Raw genomic sequence first — 19,707 nt, 5'->3', positions numbered from 1 at the left:
AAATCCCAGGTTCCCCATGAACCAAGTAAATCACGGTGCAGTGGGAAAGGCTTCTTGTCTGCAGCAGGCCCGGTAAGTTTACCCACTTCCTAGGAGGGTTGGTGGTGTGAAAGACAGGTCCAAGACCCTTAATTAGTGCTGGAAAGAGAGAAAACTCGTTACATTTCAATAGCAGAAAAGATGGGAGATTGATGAATATAACTAAGTGGAACTTAGTTCATTACGTGAAAGCAAATGGGTTCATTTTTTAAAAAACATACAGCATAGTAACAGACCCCTTTGGCTCACGAAGGGAATGAATAAATTCGTACAGACAAGCCGGTCAGGATGCACTCAATGAAAAACTGAGCCATAATGATAACGGACAGAACAGATGAATGGCCAAAACCAGTGGTTTTCGAACTGCCCCCTCAAGTCGCATTCCACCTGAATGCCACTGTTTTAATCGTACCTGATTGACTCGTTATGGGCACGGTTTCATAACTCCAGAGGAAATGGGCCAATGACAATTTTTCTCAAGCAAAAAATTTCAGTAAGAATTGGGTCTTGAGCAGTGATTCTCAACCTTCCCTTCCCATTCACATCCCACCGTAAGCGATCCCTTACTAATCACAGAGCATTTATTGTATAGGGATCGCTTAAGGTGGAATGTGAGTTTAGGTGAGCAGTTTGAAAATCACTGCTATAAACTCTGGTGAGTTGAAAATTGAGTCGGAAAGTCTGCTCTGATACCAGTGCGGACTAGAAGGGCCTAATGGCCTGTTTCCGTGCTGTAAATTGTTATGTTATGTTATGTTATATTTAAATCAACCTTGTGTGAGAGAGAATCAGGATTTATTGTCATAAACAAGTCATGAAATTGGGTGTTTGTGGCAGCATCAAGGGACAAACATTCATATTATAACCATCTTACAACATTACTATAAAAAACTGCACCAAAAAGTAAGGCAGTGTCTTTGGTCAACACTATTATCTAATTCATAAATTAGATCAGCCATGATCGTTTTGAATGGCGGAGCAGGCTCAATGGGCCATTTTTGGCATACTCCTGTTCCTACTTCCTATGTTCCTATGTTGGTCCATTGATTATTCAGGAATTTGATGGCAATGGGGAAAAAGCTGTCCTTGTGCCACTGAGTGCTCGTCTTTAGGCTCCTGTACCATTTCCCTGATGGTAGCAGAGTGAAGAGGGCATGGCCTGGGTGAGGGGTGAGGGGGTGGGGGGAGAGGTTCTTTGAGAATAGAGGCTGCTTTTTTAAGATAACTCTTCTTGTAGGTGTCTTCGATGGAATGAAGGCTGGCGCCTGTGACGTCGCAGGCTGAGTTAACAACCCTCTGAAATTTATTCTTGTCCTGAGAGTTGGCGTCTCCATTCCAAGGCAGTGTTGCAACCAGCCAGGATGCTCTCCACGGTCCACCTGTAGAGGTTTATGAGAGTATTTGGTGACATATTGAATCTCCCCAGATACTTGACAAAGTATAGCCACTGGCAAGTCTTCTTTATGATTGCAGCAAAATGGAGGCTCCAGGACAGATCCTCAGAGATATTGATGTACAGGAATATGAAGTTCTTGACCCTCTCCACTACTGAGCCCTCAATGAGGACTGGGTCATGTTCCCCTGACTTCCTCCTGAAATCCACAATCATCTCCTTGGTTTTGCTGACATTGAGTGCGTTTGTTGTCGTTACACCATTCAATGAGCTGATCTACCTCCCTCCTGTACGCTTCCTCATTGTCGTTTGTGATTCTGCTGACAACTGTGGTGTCATCAGCAAACTTGTAGATAGGACTGGAATTGTGCCTGGCCACATAGTTTTGGGTGTATAATGAGTAAAGCAGTGGGCTAAGCCTGCATCCTTGGGATGCGCCTGTGCCATTTCAGCCTACAGGGCTGTGCCGCCCAATTATACCCAATTAACCTGGACCCCCCTCCCAGTACGTTTTCAACAGTGGGTGGAAACCAGAGTCGCCAGGGAAAACCTGGGGAGAATGTACCAACTCCTTACAGACAGTTCAGGTTTCGAACCCCAGTGTCGATTGCAGGCATTGTGCTAACCACTACACCATCCGTGCTGCCCCGGTCATCCCCTTTGCAATGAAAAGTAGAAGGTCAGATAATTATTCAGAAATATATATAAAATATGATGAAAAGCTAAATGGAGGCAGGAAAGTTGTTTTCACTGGCAGGTCAGAATACATCCGGGGAACAAAGCCTTGAAATTTGAGGGAGTAGATTTAGTACGTCATAGTGCAAACATTCATATTATAACCATCTTACAACAATAAATAAAAATAATGCATGCACAAAAGCTCATGAAAGGTAGTGTCTTTGGTTCATAGATTATTCAGGAATCTGATGGCAGCAGAGAAGAAGCTGTCCTTGTGCTGCTGAGTGCTCGACTTTAGACTCCTGAACCTTTTCCCCGATGGTAGCAGAGTGAAGAGGCCATGGCCTGGGTGGCAGGGGTCTTTGAGGATAGAGGATGCTTTTTCAAGACACTGTCTCATGTAGATGTCCTCGATGGAGTGAAGTTTGGTGCTCTTGATAGCGCAGGACGAATGAACAACCCTCTGGAATTTTTATCTTGTCCTGAGAGTTGGGAACTTTGTACCAGGCAGGTTGCTCTCTACAGTACATCTGTGGAAGTTTTGGGAGTCTTCGGTGGCATACCGAACCTCAAAATATAGCCACTGGCGAGCCTTCTTCGTGATTCCATCGACATGGAGACTCCAGGACAGATCTTCGGAGATGTTGACACCCAGGAATTTGAAGTTATTGATCTTCTCCACTACTGAGCCCTCAATAAGGACTGAGTCGTGTTCCCCTGACTTCCTCCTGAAGTCCACAATCAACTCCTTTGATTTGCTGACGTTGGGTGCAAGGTTGTTATCGTTGCACCATTCAATGAGCTGATCTATCTTCCTCTTGTACGCATTCTTATTGCCGTTTGTGATTCTGCCGATGACAAAGTTGGTGTCATCATCAAATTTGGAATTGTGCCTGGCCTCACGTCATGAGTATATAGTGAGTAGAGCAGTGGGTTGAACAAGCATCCTTGATAATCACTGAGGAGGAAACATTGTTTGCAATTTGTACTGAGTGCTGTCTTCTGATGAGAAAGTTAAGGATCCAGTTGAGGGGGGGGGGGGGGATACAGAGACGCAGGGTTTGGAGTTTCTTAACCAGCACTGGGGGAATAATTGTATTGAGGGCCAAGCTGTAGTCGATGAAGAGCGGCCATATGTATGAATTACTGTTTTCGAGCTGAGTGGAGAGCCAGCGATATTGCATCCACTGTGGAGCGATTGTGATAACAGGTGAATTGCAGTTGGTCCAGACCTTTGCTTAGGTACGTGTTAATTTTGGCCAAGTTAGTGGTGCTGGGCGATAGTTGTTGAGGCAGCTCATAAGTACCGGGATTATTGATGCCTTTTTAAAGCAGGTGGGAACCTCTGACTGCACCAATGAGTGTCCGTGAACACTCCAGCTAGTTGGTTGGCACAGATTTTCAGTACCCTGCCAGATATGCTGTCAGGCCCTGATGCTTTGCGAGGGTTCACCCCCTTGAATGATGTTCTGAAGTTGGCCACAGAGACAGATATCCCAGGATCCTCAGCCTTTTCTGGATTCTGGTTGGCACTGTTGGGTTTTCCTTCTCCAAGCAGGCATAGAAGGTATTCAGCTCACCGGGTAGTGAAGCATCGCAGCCGTCTAAAGTGTTCACCCTCGCTTTGTAGGTTTTCCCAGAGAGGGGTGAATCTGTGGAATTCTCTGCTCAAGGAAGCAGTAGAGGCTGATTCATTGAACATATTTAAGATAGTTAGATAGATCTTTGTACAGTTGGGAAAGCAAAGGTGATGGGAGAAGGTAGGTCAGTGGAGCTGAGTCCAGATTAACCAGATCTTAATGAATGATGGAGGAAGATCTCCATGGTCCTATTTTTTTTAGATTCTTGTGTATGACCTCACCAAGGCTCTATATAAATGCAGAAAGACCCTGCTTCTATATTTAATGCCTCTTGCAATAAAGGCCAACAGGTAATTTGCTTTCTTCTGCACCTGCGTTTTAACCTTCACTAACTGTTTAAATCATTAGGGGATCTTTAACCTGTACCTTCTCATTTTAGATTTCCCTCCCATGGAGGGAAGACGATGACCATTCACTTTATTTATGCCCCTCGTATATTTATTAGCACCGCTTCACAAAATCACCAGCGTCTTCGGTACAGTGAATTGTCAGGCTTTTCTCAAGGGTGGGGAATCTAACACGAGGCATAGGTTGAAGTTGGGAGGGAACGATTTACTAACCTCCCGAGGGACACCTTTGACCCAGAGGGTGGGGGGGGGGGCAGTTGGAGTTCCCAGAGGAAGTGATGGAAACCGGCACAATGGAACGTCTCAAGACATTCAGACAGGTCGGCGGATGGGAAGGTTTCGAGGAATTTTAGCTGAAAGAAAGCAAATGTGACCTATGGATCGGCATCCTCCCGGCATGGTGAAGAGCCTGTTTTCACGCCGCCTCACTCGGTGACTCTGCGACCGTGGCTATGGTGCATCAGCGCAGACTGGCTGCTGGGTCCAGGGCTCAACTATCCTGGTGAAACCGAAGATTGAGGAGATCAAAGAAGTTGGTGTCCAACCTTGCAGAATAGACGAAGTTGAGTTGTGGGGGGGTCAGGTATCCCAACCTGCCAATGTCAGTCAGCTGTAGTTCAGACCAATGATTGACTCATCCTTCTTCGCTGTCATTCGTAAGGTCAGAAGTGGGGATGCACATTTCCATACAACCATAGGATTTAGAGGGGCTTGTGGTGGTGTCGGTCCTTGAGATGCCTGTGTCAGTCTCCCATCTCAGAAAGTCAAAAGGCATGGCCCACAAGATCATTCTAAGATCTTGATATCGAAGCATCCTTTCCATCAATTGATGAGGTGGTGCAGTTTACGGAGGTGTGCAGGATCAGAGGATGTTCCAGTATATAGGATCATAAATGTGGAAGGGCGAGTAAAGTACAGAAAAATCCCCATTATTCAAGCAACTGGCAAAAAAAATCACAGAAAAAAAAGGTGAAAAAAATACAAAAGTTTAAAATTGGTGCCCCTGGAGGTCAGTTCACCCGTCACACAACACACAATCTCAAGCAACCGGAAAATTTCCTTACCTGGTATCTACCAATCCCCATAGTTGTCGGATACTGGGTCTTTCTGCATATGGATTTTCTTAAAGAATAGAACAAAAAGAAGGGCACATTGCACATGTATTTTAAAAACAAGACCCAGAACAGATCACAACTTCAACGTTACATCCAATTCTGGTCTCTTTTCTTTCAGAAGGAATTGAAAGCCTTTGTTCAGGTGTTGTAAAGACGAACGCTCCCAGACACAAGAGTGAAGGGTTTCATTTCCAGGCTTCAGGAGGTGGAGGGAGGATGGTTAGGCTGGAAGGGACAAGTGTCAGAGGGCACAGATTCAACACTTTGGGCAACAAAGGAAGGGAACTGAAGGAAAGAGAGAAATGTCATGTTCCAGAACTCAGTGCTTCACTCAATCTGGGCTTTGAGAAGGTAGTTTGATCAGTACTGCAGAGAAAACGATTTACAGGGACAAGCCAAAAAAGGTAGAAAGTGGGAGCTGGCACAGTCAATGGGCCAAATGGCCTCTACCCCTGCTGTCCATTCTTGTCAGTGTAATTTAACAACAATAACTGTACAATGGCAAGTGTTTCTGGCTATCTTGAAAAGAATGGTGATATAATTCAGTATTTTTTCCATTTATTACACTCCACACAATGAAGACATCAAGCGGGAACACATACCACGCTGTTAAAAGTCATTGCCTCCGGCAAAGATGTCACTCACTGGAATCAGGCTCCCTCCCATTCAGAAAAATTTCCTTTCCTCTGCTCCACTCTTGTGGCAAGGTAACTGCAGAGGTTCTTGGAGTCAAATGGAGCAGCTTGGGCTGCAGCTTCCCCTGGTGGTGTGAGAGAGCAGGACCGTCGGCAAAGCTTGACAATCAGTGTCCTACAGAGAGAAGGCGGCTCTTCAGCCCACCCTGCCTTCGCTCACCATCAGACCCCAATCAATACCAATCTCATTCACCTGCTCTCGCTCCGTTAGCCTTGGCAATTCACTTACTTGTCCAAATATTTAAATGATGTGAGGTTATGTGCCTCCCACACCACCCAGCACGTGCTCTGTTCTTGCTGTTACCATCAGGAAAGAGGTATTGGTGTTACAAGCCCCACACCACCAGGTTCAGGAACAGCTGCTCCCCCTCCACCACCAGACTCCTCAACGACAAACTCAGTCAGGGACTCATTTAAGGACCCTTACTTGTGCACATTATTTTTTTTTCTCTCTGTATTGCTGTCAGTTTACATTTTTTTTGTTTACATGTACAGTATATGTATCTTCTTGAGTACACTATTTTGAACTACCAATACGTGGTCATTCTACCTTGCCTGCAGGAAAAAGAATGTCAGAATCTTGTCCTCCTTGTAGTTGTTAGCAGTTAGTCCCATCTGCCATCCTTACACCTTGAATCTCTGATGATCCCCTCATTAACTTTTATGTCATCTGACAAATTAACCAGTCGTTCCCCAAGCATTCTTATTCCACTTGTCGATCTATGTAATGAAAAGTCACTGATCCTGGTGACACGCCACAGGTCGCAAGCATAACAGAAGGAAACTAATACCATCGCCCGATCTTACGGTAGACAAAAGTTAAATAATTCATGTATGTTACATTCTAAATGTAGCATTATGTGACAAGAATGGAACCTTTACCTTTTACCCTATTATTTTTGCACCATTCCAAAATATGGTTAGTTACCTGCTTCTACGAAGCCTATTTTGGGGACTGTAGACTGCTCCCTTCCTCTTTGGCTTTCACCCACACTGACCGAATAAACAATCCGGCCACAATATCCTCACTTTTTACAGCTGTGATTCTATCACTGATTCGTAATGCTACCCCCCACTCACCTGCATCAGCCAATCCCGTCCTTGTGTCAGCCAAGTCTCTGTAAATGCCATGAAATTGTAATTCCACATACTGATCCATGATCTAAATTCATCTCCTTTAATGTGAACATTTCATTCCTTCCAACTATCCACGTTCATGCTTCCTCCACTGCCTGTCCTTCTTCATAACCTCATCATCCTTTCCACCATCTGCTCCATTCGCTTCCCCAACATTCCGGTTCCCACTCTCCTGCCAACTAGTTTAAACCCTCCCCAACACCTCTAGCAAACCTCTCTGTCAGGATATTGCAACCTGACCTTTTTGTACAAATTGTATCTCCCCCTGAAGAGATCCCAATGATTCAGACACCTGAGAACCTGCACCAGTTACATAGCCTGCATTCATCTGCCTTATCATCTTCGTCTTGCCCTGACTGGCGTGTGCCTCAGGCAGCAATCCTGGGACAGTGACGCTTGTAATCCCATTCTTCAGCCTCCTACCTCGCTCCCTGTATTCTCACTTCAGGAACTCATCCCTTCTCGTACTTATTATCAACAATACAAATATGTTCCACGACTTCTGGCTGATCATCCTCCCTTTTCAGGATGCCTTGGACACAATCTGAGACATTCCTGATGCGGGCACCTGGGAGGCAACAAAGCATTTAGGTGAGAGAAGTGAGTTGAGGCTTTAGACTGGATAAACTGGGGTCCCTGTGGAACAAAGAAGGGTGAGGAGTTTTGACAGATGGGGGAAAGACTGGGTGGCGTGGTTAGTGCCACACAATTACAGCACCAGTGACCCCCGTTTGACCCCCATTGTCTGTTAGGGAGTTTGTTCGTTCTCCCTGAGTTTCCTCTGGGAACTCCGGTTTTTCTCCACACTCTAAAAACATACAGGTTAGGAGGTGAATTGGACATATGGGGGCGTTTGTACTCATGGGCCAGAAGGGCCTGTTATTGTGCTGTATCGCTGAATTAAATTAACATTTAGAGGGATATGAGGAGTGCCATGGTCCTCTCTCACAGATGATTCAAGGTCCATGAGGGTGGGACTTTCAGTTGTGGACTGTATTGACCTCTGCTCCTCCAGCGGTTGTGTGAGCAGAGCTTGTCACTGGACCTACTTGTGTGTGTTGGCCAATTCTGCAAGGATATGAGGATGACCCAGGAAATGTCCCCAACGGCTACCTCAGCCTCCCTCCCACCACCTGTTGATTTGAACCATCCAATCTTGTACTGTTCTGAAAATTAATTCAGGAGGGGATCTGGGTCAGACGGACTGCACACCAACTCTCTTGATCAGACCTGTTCCCATCCTGGACACTGACTCCTTGGTTCTTCTCCCCAGCTCACTGACTGGAAGTCAGGAGAGTGGAGTATTACCTCAGCTTTAGATTTGGTTCACTGCAGATACACTGCGGATAACAACCTTTAGGATAATCCCCAAAATACAAGCAGCTGTAATAACATTTGCAAATCACACAAGTCCTCAGCTTGGAGATTACTCTGTAGATTGTTCGTGCTTTGCTGGAGGATACCCTCCTCTGCTGGATGGTTTCGGCCAGAACTTTTCACTGTTTGATGTCTCACTGTTGCAGTTGGAATAACCAATGACATTGGTTACTTGACTACAGTGGATCTTAAATTTAATTTTAGGCATACAGCACGGTAACAGGCCCTTCCGGCCCAATTACACCCAATTGATCTACAACCTCGGTACGTTTTTGAACAGTGAGAAGAAACTGGCATTTCCAGAAGCAGTCCCCAGAGGAAATCCACACAGACACGGGGAGAACGTGCAAACTCCTTACAGAAAGCGCGGGATTCGAACTCTGGTTATTAACGCTGAAACAGTGTTGCACTAACTGTACCACTCTTAGCATATAAATAACGCCAAGCCCACGTTGTGCAATTGTACTTCTTGTTGCCAGCAGGCAGTGGGTGAGATTTGGCATCTTTTCCAGGCTTGGCAACCTATCATCACCCTCCAGTGGGATACTGGGCGTGATCGACATCTGTTGGCCCTCAAAGATCAATCCTGATGGGGACATCTTAAAGCTTCATTATTCCATGTGTTGGGACACCTTTGCAGGGGACACCGACTGGTCCATTGCCGATTCTTTTCACCCTTCCACATTCTTGTCCCCAAAACCTCGAAGAGGAGGTGTTTGAAAATTAGCCAAAAGTCCTCAGAAGCATTTGGAACACATGAATCTCTCTGTATCAGACGTGCTGGGGAACTTGCTTCCATTGTCAATACATTACACAGCTGTAGCCTCACCTGCAGAAACATCCAGTCTTACAAAGTTTTAACAGGAGCTCTTTTCTGTCCTCATCTTGCACAATGTGCTAACAGCAGTGATGTTTTGTTTTTAAAAACAAATGTTCACTTCTCTCAAGTAAAACAGCTCAGGTTTATTAAAATGACAATGTCAAGGAGTGTGCTGAAAGGTACATTGGCCAAGCTGGGTCAAGTTGGATGATGTAACATCACCAGAGATGCTGTGAATGTATAAACCACCTGGACTTGTCTAGATCTTGTGCTTGTAAAATTTATGTCATCAGTTTGTATCACTGATTTCTATTGTGGATAATGGAAATCCCAGTGCTTCAAGCTGAAAATAAAAAGAAAATCCCTAGAAATAACTGGCAGATCAGGCAGTGTCTGTGGTCAGAGAAGTTGCCATTTTTCAGGTTGATAAACTTTACCAGAACTAGGTGAAGTTAAGTGAAGACAATAAGAATCTGCCCTTCAGAAAACATTCCTTCCCCTCCACTGCCACTAATTCACCCTTTGCCCACATCTCTGTATTGCCAGCACATCTGCCCTTGCCCCGCCACCTTCTCTCCCCCACCCCTCCCCCCACTGCTACCCTTAGATGCCACAAGGACAGATTCCACCATGGTTACCGTAGTGCTGTTACAGGGCTAGCAACTGTAAGGTAAAACATCATGAGATGGGAATGTGTAGGGAGTTACCCTGTACAGGGCAGTAACAAGAAGGGGAGGTGTCCTTGTACTCCTGTTAGGTAAAACATCATGAGATGGGAATGTACAGGGCTGTAACAAGATGTAAATGCATCCTTGTACTTACAAGATAAGAGAGACATTGATGGATTGAGAGGCAGGAAGCTAGCAGGGAAAGGATAGCAACAGTTTTAGTCATTGGACAAGTAATGATATGATGATGTTCTAAGCATGTATCCAAGGGTATAAAAAATCACCATTTTGCTGATAACGGCAGAATGCATTCTCCGACTAACATGTTTAGTCGCAAGTGTTACAATCCGGTAATAAAGAACAAAGAACCCTGATTTCGACTCAGCCTGGTGTTTGTCTCACTCATTCATGAACAAAGCAGACCTAACACAACCCAGGTTCGAATCGCGCGCTGGCCTATAAGGAGTTTGTTTGTTCTCCCCGTGTCTGCATGGGTTTTCCCTGAGGGGGGGGCGTTCTGGTTTCCTCCCACCCTTCAAAAAATTTACCAGGTTGTAGGTCAGTGGGGTGTAATCGGGCTTGTGGGCTGATAGGGCCTGTAACTATGCTATTTGTCTAAATTAAATAAGTTATAAATTTAAATATTATCCCCCACAATTTTCACCATTTACAATTTGATCCCACCACCAGACTCACCTTCCCCTTCCTTCTGCTCTCCACTTTCCACCGGAACTACTGCCTCTGTGACTCCCTCCTCCTTCCCCAACCAGTCAACCCCTGGGTACCTTCCCCCGTGACCGCATGAAGTGCCACTCACACCTCTTCCGCAGGACTAATAGGGAGCCCTCAGTGGCCAACTATTTTTATTCCACATACCGTTGCCACCCTGACATGACTGTCCATGGCCTCGTGTCCTGTCAAACTGAGGCCATTGGAGGAACAACCCTCGTATTCTGTCTTGGCCCTCCCCAACCAGACGGCATCAATATCGACCTCCAATTGCTGTTAACCCCCTCCCCGGTCTCTCTTTTTCCCCACCCTTCTGGCTTCATTCCTCCAGATCCTATCAAATATCAGCTTTTTCTGTTCTCACCTATTGCCTCTGAGCTGTTAGCCTGGGCTCCTTCCCCTTCCTTCTCCTCCCCCTCCCCTCCCCTCCCCCCACCTGTTTTACCATGCTCCTGATAAAGGGCTAGACCTAAAGCCTCAACTGCCCTTTACTTCCTCTGGACGCTGTGTGACCTGCTGAGTTTCTCCAGTCCATTTTTGTATTGAACGTCTTTGGAACATGGGAGGAAACAAGAGCCTGCAGGGAATACCCCCACAGTCACAGTGGGAGCACACCCAGCGCCAGAGGTCAGGACGGAGCCTGGGTCACGGCAGCTGCGATGGAGATGTACCATTGTGCTGATGTTTTGCCTTCAGATTAGACTCATTTCACCACTTCTATTTGAAGAACCACTGATCTCCAGATTTCTCCCTCTGTATTTTCTGATCTTCTCATTCCGATCGAGTTCACTCTGGACTGTGACGGTGATGACTGTGCTATCTGATCTCCTCGTTTCCTCTCTCTCACACTCACCCTTTCCCCTCTCTCTAACACACTCCCCCTTTCCCCCCTCTCCCCACAGACCCTCCTTTCTGCTCTCACACACTCCCCCTTCCCCTCTCTCTAACACGCTTCCCCTTTTGCCCTCTCCCACACATTCCCCCTTCCCCCTCTCTCCCACACACTCTCCTTTCCCCCTCTCTCCCACACATTCCCTCTTTCCCTCTCTGCCACACATTCTCCTTCCCCCTCTCTCCCACACACTCCCCTTTCCTGCTTTCTCCCCACACACTCCCTCTTCCCCCCTCTCACTTCCTTTGTCTGCTCCCTCCTCCCTCACTACATCTTCAAATCTGCCCATTTTCTCACTTTTCCCAGACCTGTTGAAAGGTTGTGGCGATGAAATATCTTTCTGCATGTTCCCAGAAATTTGTGTTTTGTTGTATTGTAGACTCTGCTTTTGGCTATCTTCCAGAGAAACATTAAATCTTCCAGCGAAACATTAAATCTTCTAGGGGAACGTGATGATGTGACAGGGACATGAAATAGATTTTATTGTTTTCTATATGCAAGGTCCAATTTTTATGTGACTTGCTGCACTGTGTTAATGAGATTCAGAGTAAGGTGTTGACCCAATTATTAGACGGAAGGAAATGATAATATCTCAACAGTTCTAGACAGGTTGTCACAAAGGTCTCCAACCTGTATCAGCAGATTGATCCAGGGAAGCAATGTCGTAGTTGGAAATTTGCTCGTGATAAGGGAGAGGGATGTGAGGACACTTCAGGGGAACATGGACAAGCTGGGCACAGGATGAGAACAGAATGTGCTTACCCACCTGTTGGATGTCAGAGAGAAGCAGAGCATTTGTTTAATGGCCCAAATGGGGTTGAAAAGGATAGAGCAAATCACTGGAGGCCAAGACGTAGCTGCACCCAGTGATAGGAGAGCATACACTGTGTTAGCCTTTGTAACACGAGGATATAATAGGGTGGTATGGTTAGCACCACACTGTTACTGCACATGACCATGGTTCTGGAAGAAGTTTGTACCTTCTCCTGTGTCTGCATGGGTTTCCTCTGGGTGATCCAATTTCCTCCCACCCTCCAGAACGTGCAGGGTGACAGGTGAATAAGGTGTAGTTGGGCAGCATGGGCTGGAAGAGCCACCGACTCTGCTATTTTGTTAAAATTACAATTAGGAAGAGATGCTGGAGCGAGAGAGCAGTTCAGGCAGCGTTCATAGAGAGAAATGGTGAGTCAACATCGGGTCGGGACTCATTTTGTGACAGGAGGGCAGACCAGGTGAACAAGAGAGACTTCCCAGAGTTGTGTGGGACCTTAACAAGTCTGCACCCAGTGCTGAGTACAGCTGTCCTTCCCCTAACCCAAGGAAGGAGGTATTGAATTCAGGATGCGAGAGGGTGCAGGAGGCCTCCTGATCATGTTGGAGGTGTGTGCCTGGAGCTCAGCTTGCCGAGCTGAGGAATGTGAAGGCTGTGTGACTGTGGGAGCACTGGAGACAAATCCATGGACAATCAGTGACTCTAGAGGGACTTTCTTGTGCTTCTCTTTCTCGGACTGTAAGGGGCACTGGGCAATTTCTGCTTATAGAGAATTTTTGTCTACCTTACGGGAGACTAAAGGAAATTTTGTGTAATGTGATGTTTTCTGTTTTATTACATGACAATAAGATAATCTTGAGTGAAACATGAAAGTCTGAAGATGTAGTAAAACCACATAGAAATGCCGGCAGAACTCAGCTGGTATTTCAGCGTCCATAGAAGATGGAGATATATCACCGACGTTTCGGACCTGAGCCTTGCTTCAAAGATTGAGCAGAATGAGCCATAAAAGGAAATCTCAGAATTCAGACAGTGCCAACTGGGGGTGGAATCCCGACCAACAAAAGGAGTTAATGGGATATGATAAGGGGGAGAGAATTTGTCATGTCTGTGAGAGATTTCCTGCTTTTGGTTCATTCTTTCGAAGGCCCTATCGCTCCATGAAACCCGTGCCACCCAATTAACCTACCCACCCTTCACAAGGGAGGAAACCCATGCAGACACAGGGACAACGGGTAAACTCCCTAAAGACTTTGCCAGATTCACAAGGAAAGGATTGAGGTGATGAGAATTTTCTTAATTCAAAGGATGGTGAAACTTTGGAATTTTCTCTCCTTGGAGAGCTGTGAATTTTCTCTCCTTGGAGAGCTGTGAAGATTCAGTCATTTTGTTTATTGAAAACAACTGGATAGGTTTCTGGAAATTTAGAGTAAAGGTGAATATTTGAAGCAATGTGTGCTGTCATTGAATGTAAATGTCTCTTCAGCAAACATGATGATGGGATGTTTGCTGACTTGAAGCAATTCCCAATGGCAGCTGATGTCAGGCAAGAGAAGATTCCACAGCGATTCCATGACACATGCCATCTTTTCACCACCGTTTCCATTCAGTCTTCTGTAACATGGCATGAGAACATATGAGGTAGGAGCAGGATTTGGCAATCTGGCCCGTCGAGCCTGCTCTGCCGTTCAATGAGATCACTGCTGATCTGGCTGTGGATTCAGCTCCATCAACCTGCCTTTTCTCCCTCACCCTGCTCTGCAAAAAACGATTATACAGTAAAACCCCTGGTATCTGGCTGAAAATAAATTTAAAAAATTAAAATAAGAATAAAATATTAGGTTAAAAATACATAAATATAAAATTATAAAAGTAAATGTTCTCTGAAGTAACACATAAACCTTTGATGAAGATGGGAATAAATATTCAGCTAGAGGAGGGCCTTGGTCGCGCTATGCTCGTAGCATCTGCAGTGAACTGGGATTTACTAGTAGGGTGTTGTGCTGGTGGCTGGCTCCGCCTCCTGGCTCTGCCCCCTTTGGCCCACATATAACCCTGGTTTCCCACCTAAACCAGAACCCTTCTAAGGACTACTGCTGGACCCTACCCATAGTTAATAAAAGCATTTGTTTTCCCTCCAGTCGTGAGAGCTTTTATTCAGGCTACAATTTTATTAGCTTATTCCCTAAACGATGGAAGTGCTCCTCAAGCCTGGTTTGCTACTGATAGACCCTCTGTCCCCTAAGTGGCTGAAGAGTTCACATACTAGCTAGACGGCTTCCAGGCGACCAGTGATGTCTTCCACACCGATGAACTCACTTGATTCGAGGGTAGGAATGAAAGGGTATGCAGTCATCAGGATCTGGACTGCACTGCATATGATGCTGCCATCGAGGCTTTGAAGGCAGAATGAAGTCCTAGTGAAGCACTGACTCGCTCTAAGTCACCAGTGGCCAGGAGAGACCATGATGACTACCTGCTGGATCTGTGGACGCTTCCCAAGTGCAGGTATGGAGTGGCTAGGGGCTGCATTCATGAGGAAGAACAAATCCAGGACACTCTAGTCGTGGATGTCCACTTGAGGTACATGAGGCAGCGACTTCTCAAGTAGAGAAAGAAGGACCTGGCTTCATGTTGAGCTGGTCAATTCGCTGGAACAGGCCAAACTCGAGAATGACAACCTCGAAGCTAGCAAGCTCCCCACCCAGCTTCCAAGGATCAGCTGCTCCCACTACCCCTGCCCTAATAGCTGCAGCTTCCTGCACTAGGGGGTGCTTTTTCTGTGCAAGAGCTGATCTTGTTTCCCAGCAAAAGACTTAGTGTGTCCCATCTGTGGCAAGAAAGGACATTAGGTGAGGATTTGCCGCGCGAGGGGAAGCTTGGGGAAGTCCGCGGCCTGCACTGCTCCTGGATCAGATTCCAGCCCCAAGCCGTCTGCCCCGAATTCACCCAAACCCTCTTGCTGCACAACACGCTGATGCAAGGTAGCAGTGACGAAATGGCGCGAAAAGGCTTGGTGGCCATCTTGCAGCGACCCAAATTCAAACTAGCCACCATCATCGTCGGAGGAAGAAGGAGGGTGGCCATCTTGTCACGCCACGAATTCGATGTCAGCTTACCCACGCAGGACAACCCAGGACGGTGGGAGCCACTCGCGTGAGGAGTATGGAGTCTCTGGAGTCCTAGCCTCGATGGTTCTAGATCAGGACAGACCTCACCAGCTCAGCAACTCCATAGTGACTGTGAAGGTAAATGGACTCTCCACTAAATGCCTAATCGACATGGGCTCTACTGAAAGCTTCATTGACTCATGGACTGTGCAAAAATACAACCTGAAGATGTATCCTTCTAATTACCGCATATTTCTCGCTTCTCATTCATATTCTACGCATACAATAACATTTGAATCACATCTGTCATTTGAAGGGGGAAGATTTCTGTAAATTTCGCTTGTATATTCTTGATGAATTGTGCACTTAGGTCTGGACTTCCTGTGTCACCTTAAAAGCGTGACCTTGGAGTATTCTGGTACCCTCCCCCCCATAAAATCAGAACCCCCATGCAGCCTCTCCACACTGAATATAGACCCCCCCCCCCCCACCCTTCCTCTCTTCCCGAATCTGTCTGCAAACTGCAAGCCCATTGCTGCTAGGAGCAGGAGGTACAGTGCAGCAGACCGAGAGTTTAGAAAGATGGACACTCAACGCCTGCTGGATGAAGGTATCATCGAACCAAGCACCAGCCCGTGGAGAGTGCAAGTGGTAGTGGTAAAATGGGAAAACAAGTCCAGGGTAGTAATTGACTATAGTTAAACTATTATAATTGGTACACACTCCTGGACGCTTACCCCCTCCCTTGTATTTCAGACATGGTGAATGATATTGTGCAGTATTGGGTCTATTCGACCATCGACCTGAAAGCTGCTTATCACCAGTTGCCAATCTGTTCTGAGGGCCATCCATATACGCATTTGAGGCTAACTGTCGTCTCTATCAATCCCGTAGGGTCCCTTTCAGTATTATTCATGGGGTTTCTATATTCCAGAGGCAGACGGACAGAATGGTGGATGAGCATGGGTTGAAGGCTACCTTCCCCTACCTTGATAACGTCACTATCTGTGGCCACACCTTGGAAGACCATGACACCAACCTCCAGAGTTTTCTCCATGTAGTGAAAGCGCTGAATCTCACTTATAACTCTGACAAGTGCGTGTTCAGGACTAAACAGCTGGCTATGTGGTGGAGAATGGCATCATTGACCCAAATCCCGATAGAATTCCCCATCCCCAGGACCACAAAGGCTTTGAGGAGATGCCTGGGGTTTTTCTCATATTACGTCCAGTGGATCCCTCAATACGTTGATAAGATTCGCTCTCTCTTAAAAGCCACTAATTTCTCCCTCTCGGCTGAAGCCCAAATGGCTTTTAACTATCTCCGGAACAATATTGCAAAAGTCGCCATGCACATGGTGGACGAGAATGTACCTTTCCAAGTGGAAAGCGACAGTTTGGATGTAGCCCTGTCCGCTACTCTCAACCAGGCGGGCAGGCTGGTTGCATTCTTTTAACAAACATTACAAGGCTATGAATTCCAGTATGACTCTGTGGAAAAGGAGGCTCAAGGCATTGTAGAAGCCATAAGGCACTGGAGTCACTACCTGGCTGGTAGGAAATTTACAGTCCTCACTGACCAGTGCTCAGTCACATTCATATTCAATAATGTCAAGAGGGGAAAAATCAAGAATGACAAGATTGCTAGGAGGATCAAGCTCTCCACCTACAATTATGACATGGCCTATCAGCCAGGAGCCCTTAATGACCCTCCAGATGCCTTATCCAGAGGAAGCTGTGCCTCTGCACACACATTGGCAAACTACAGTCTCTGCATAATGAGCTGTGCCATCCAGGGGTTACCCACATGGCTCATTTTGTCAAAGTGCACAATCTGTCCTACTCCATGGAAGACGTCAGGGAAATGACCATGTCTTGCCAGGTCTGTACGGAGTGGAATCTGCACTTCTACCGCCCCGCAAAGGCGCACCTGATCAAGTCATTCAGGCCCTTCAAATGGCTCAGTATCAATTTTAAGGGACTTCTCCCCTCCACGAACGGGAACACCATTCCATGGCGAACACGGGTTCGCCATTCCATGTCCAGACATGTCCACTTCATCAGTCATGAAAGCCCAAAACTCCATTTTTACTCTGTTCGGGTATCCCTCTATATACATAGTAACTGGGGTTCATCTTTTATGAGTGACGAGCTGCGTCAATACCTTCTGGTGAGGGGCATCGCGTCCAGCAGGACTACTAGCTACAACCCTTGGAGGAACAGGCATGTTGAAAAGGAGAACGCCACGGTCTGGAAAGCTGTCAATTGGCCCTGAAGTCAAAAGGCCTTCCAGACTCACCCTGGTAGGATGTCCGCTCCATGACGCTCCATTTCATCCGGTCGCTACTATGTATCATGACCAATGCTACTCCTCATGAGCTCCTATTCATTTTTGAAAGAAGGTTGGCATTGGGAACTCCCATCCTGGTCCACCATTTCTGGTCTAGTCCTTCTTAGGATGTACGTGAGGAGAAGCAAGACTGGCCCCCTGGTGGAAAGGGTGAAATTGCTCCAAGCCAATCCCACATACGCTTATGTGGAGTACCCAGATGGCAAGGAGGACACCGTCTCCCTGGGACCTAACACCCGCCGGAACAGAGGGTCCATTACCTTAAGTGCCCTGCAAGTCATGGAGCTCATTCTCACCACCCCCAATCAGGGCCTCGGGGGATCCGATTCAGGAGGAAAGTGCATCCCCCTCCATCGTCAAGCTGGAGACCCAGGTCACCTCTCCTCCTCACAAGGGGACCAGGAGACCCAAGGAGTCCAAAGCCTCCTGGTGCTAAGGTGCTCCACCAGGATCTCCAGACTCCCAGACCGCTTAAACCTGTAAATTACCACTTGTTTCTGAACCCATGTTTTCTGTCTTCATTCACACACCCTAAATTCTACAGGAAGGGGTGAATGCAGTGAATTGGTAGGGTGTTGTTCTGAAGACTTCTGTTGAACCCTACCCTTAGTTATAAACTAATAAAACTAATGAAAGCATTTGTTCTCTCTCCAGTCGTGAGAGCACTTATTCATTCTATACTCTCTTAAAGTGTCGCCTTGTCCCTACTTAGTAAGAGTTGCTCCAGTCAGAGGCTTTATCTGTAAGCGTGGGAGGGGGAGGGGGTTAATTATCTATAATGTTATTGTTCGTCTTTCAGGCGGCTCCATGGAGGGGGGAGGAACCTGCAGATGCAGCGATGGTTAAATGTTTTCAAAGAATGTGACTGAAAATTATGTAAAATGCTTTAAGGTTTATATATTCATTATATATTCATGCAAGTGAAGTTTGTATTTTAAACTGTTTATTCCTAATGCAGGTGTATTAATTAAGCATTGTTCAGCAACTGGAAAATACACTTACCGGCATCTACCAATCCCCATAGGTGCAAGATACCAGGGGTTTCACCGTATTTAATGAGACAGTCTCTAATGTGTCAGGGCCAATAGAAGGCCAATAATCTAATCCAATGTTACTAGCTCAATGTATGATCTTTTTTGCACAGAAACTCTGATGGATTCTACAACAGCCACAGCGGAACTGGGATGGACTGCATTTCCTTCTCTTGGTGTAAGTATCTTCTCTGCACAAAACCATATTTGCCTATAGAGCAGAAGAGTTTTGAGGTAGCAAAGGATGGTCTATAAGTTTCTAGGGGTGTTGAGGAGAGAGAGGCTCTAACAGAAAAACATCACAACATTTAGCATTGAGTAACTCCAGGTATTGGCAAGGGTTTCATGCAATATCCCGATCTCAGCCACTTGCTGTAACCCTCGGGCTTCATGGCCTCATTTATGGCCAGCCCGCTGTTAAATTGGTGATGAGGGCATAGAAGAGGAGAACTGGGGGATGTGTTTGGTGAAGCTTGAGGAGATTATGGTTCAGGATTAGGGCTGCAGTTTGTCATGTTAGTCCCATTCAGTCAAACCCTACTGTGATATCTTTTATTTAAGACAGAGATTGATTGGTTCTTGATTAGCCAAAGGTAATGGGGAGAAGGCTGGGTGCTGGGGCTGAGTGGGAGAATGGATCAGCTCATGATTTAATGGCCGGACAGACTCAGTGGGCTGAATGGCCTATTTCTGTTCCTCTGTCTTTTGGTCTTATTTCTGGCAAATTTGCTGCAGCAACACGAAGGGAGATAAATGTACCTTGTGCCTTCATCTTATTTGCAATGTTGTTTTCCCTTTTGTTTTAAAACTTGCTAACCATAAACTTCTAATGCAAATAACAAAGAATAGGTACACTAAAACTCCTGCTATCCAGCACCTATGGTGATTAGTAGATACTGAGTTAGTGAATTTTCT

General features: G+C 46.2%; 1 protein-coding gene across 5 annotated transcripts in view; it reads left to right on the top strand.

Annotated features, from left to right (window-relative positions):
- LOC138754625 (ephrin type-B receptor 2) overlaps positions 1–19,707 on the top strand; it is a 196,389-nt gene that overhangs the window by 41,210 nt on the left and 135,472 nt on the right. For all 5 annotated transcript variants that reach the window (XR_011351858.1, XR_011351857.1, XM_069919168.1 and 2 more), the window contains exon 2: positions 18,906–18,970. Coding sequence is in view for 3 of the 5 variants with exons in the window: in XM_069919168.1 (XP_069775269.1) it covers positions 18,906–18,970 (65 nt within the window). In the remaining 2 variants the exon portion in view is untranslated. The remainder of the gene's footprint in view (positions 1–18,905; positions 18,971–19,707) is intronic.

This window comes from Narcine bancroftii, chromosome 2 (assembly GCF_036971445.1).
Source record: "Narcine bancroftii isolate sNarBan1 chromosome 2, sNarBan1.hap1, whole genome shotgun sequence".
NCBI classification, from domain to species: domain Eukaryota; kingdom Metazoa; phylum Chordata; class Chondrichthyes; order Torpediniformes; family Narcinidae; genus Narcine; species Narcine bancroftii.
The sequence above is the reverse complement of the archived record's forward strand: the minus strand, read 5'-3'. Positions and strand labels throughout refer to the sequence as shown.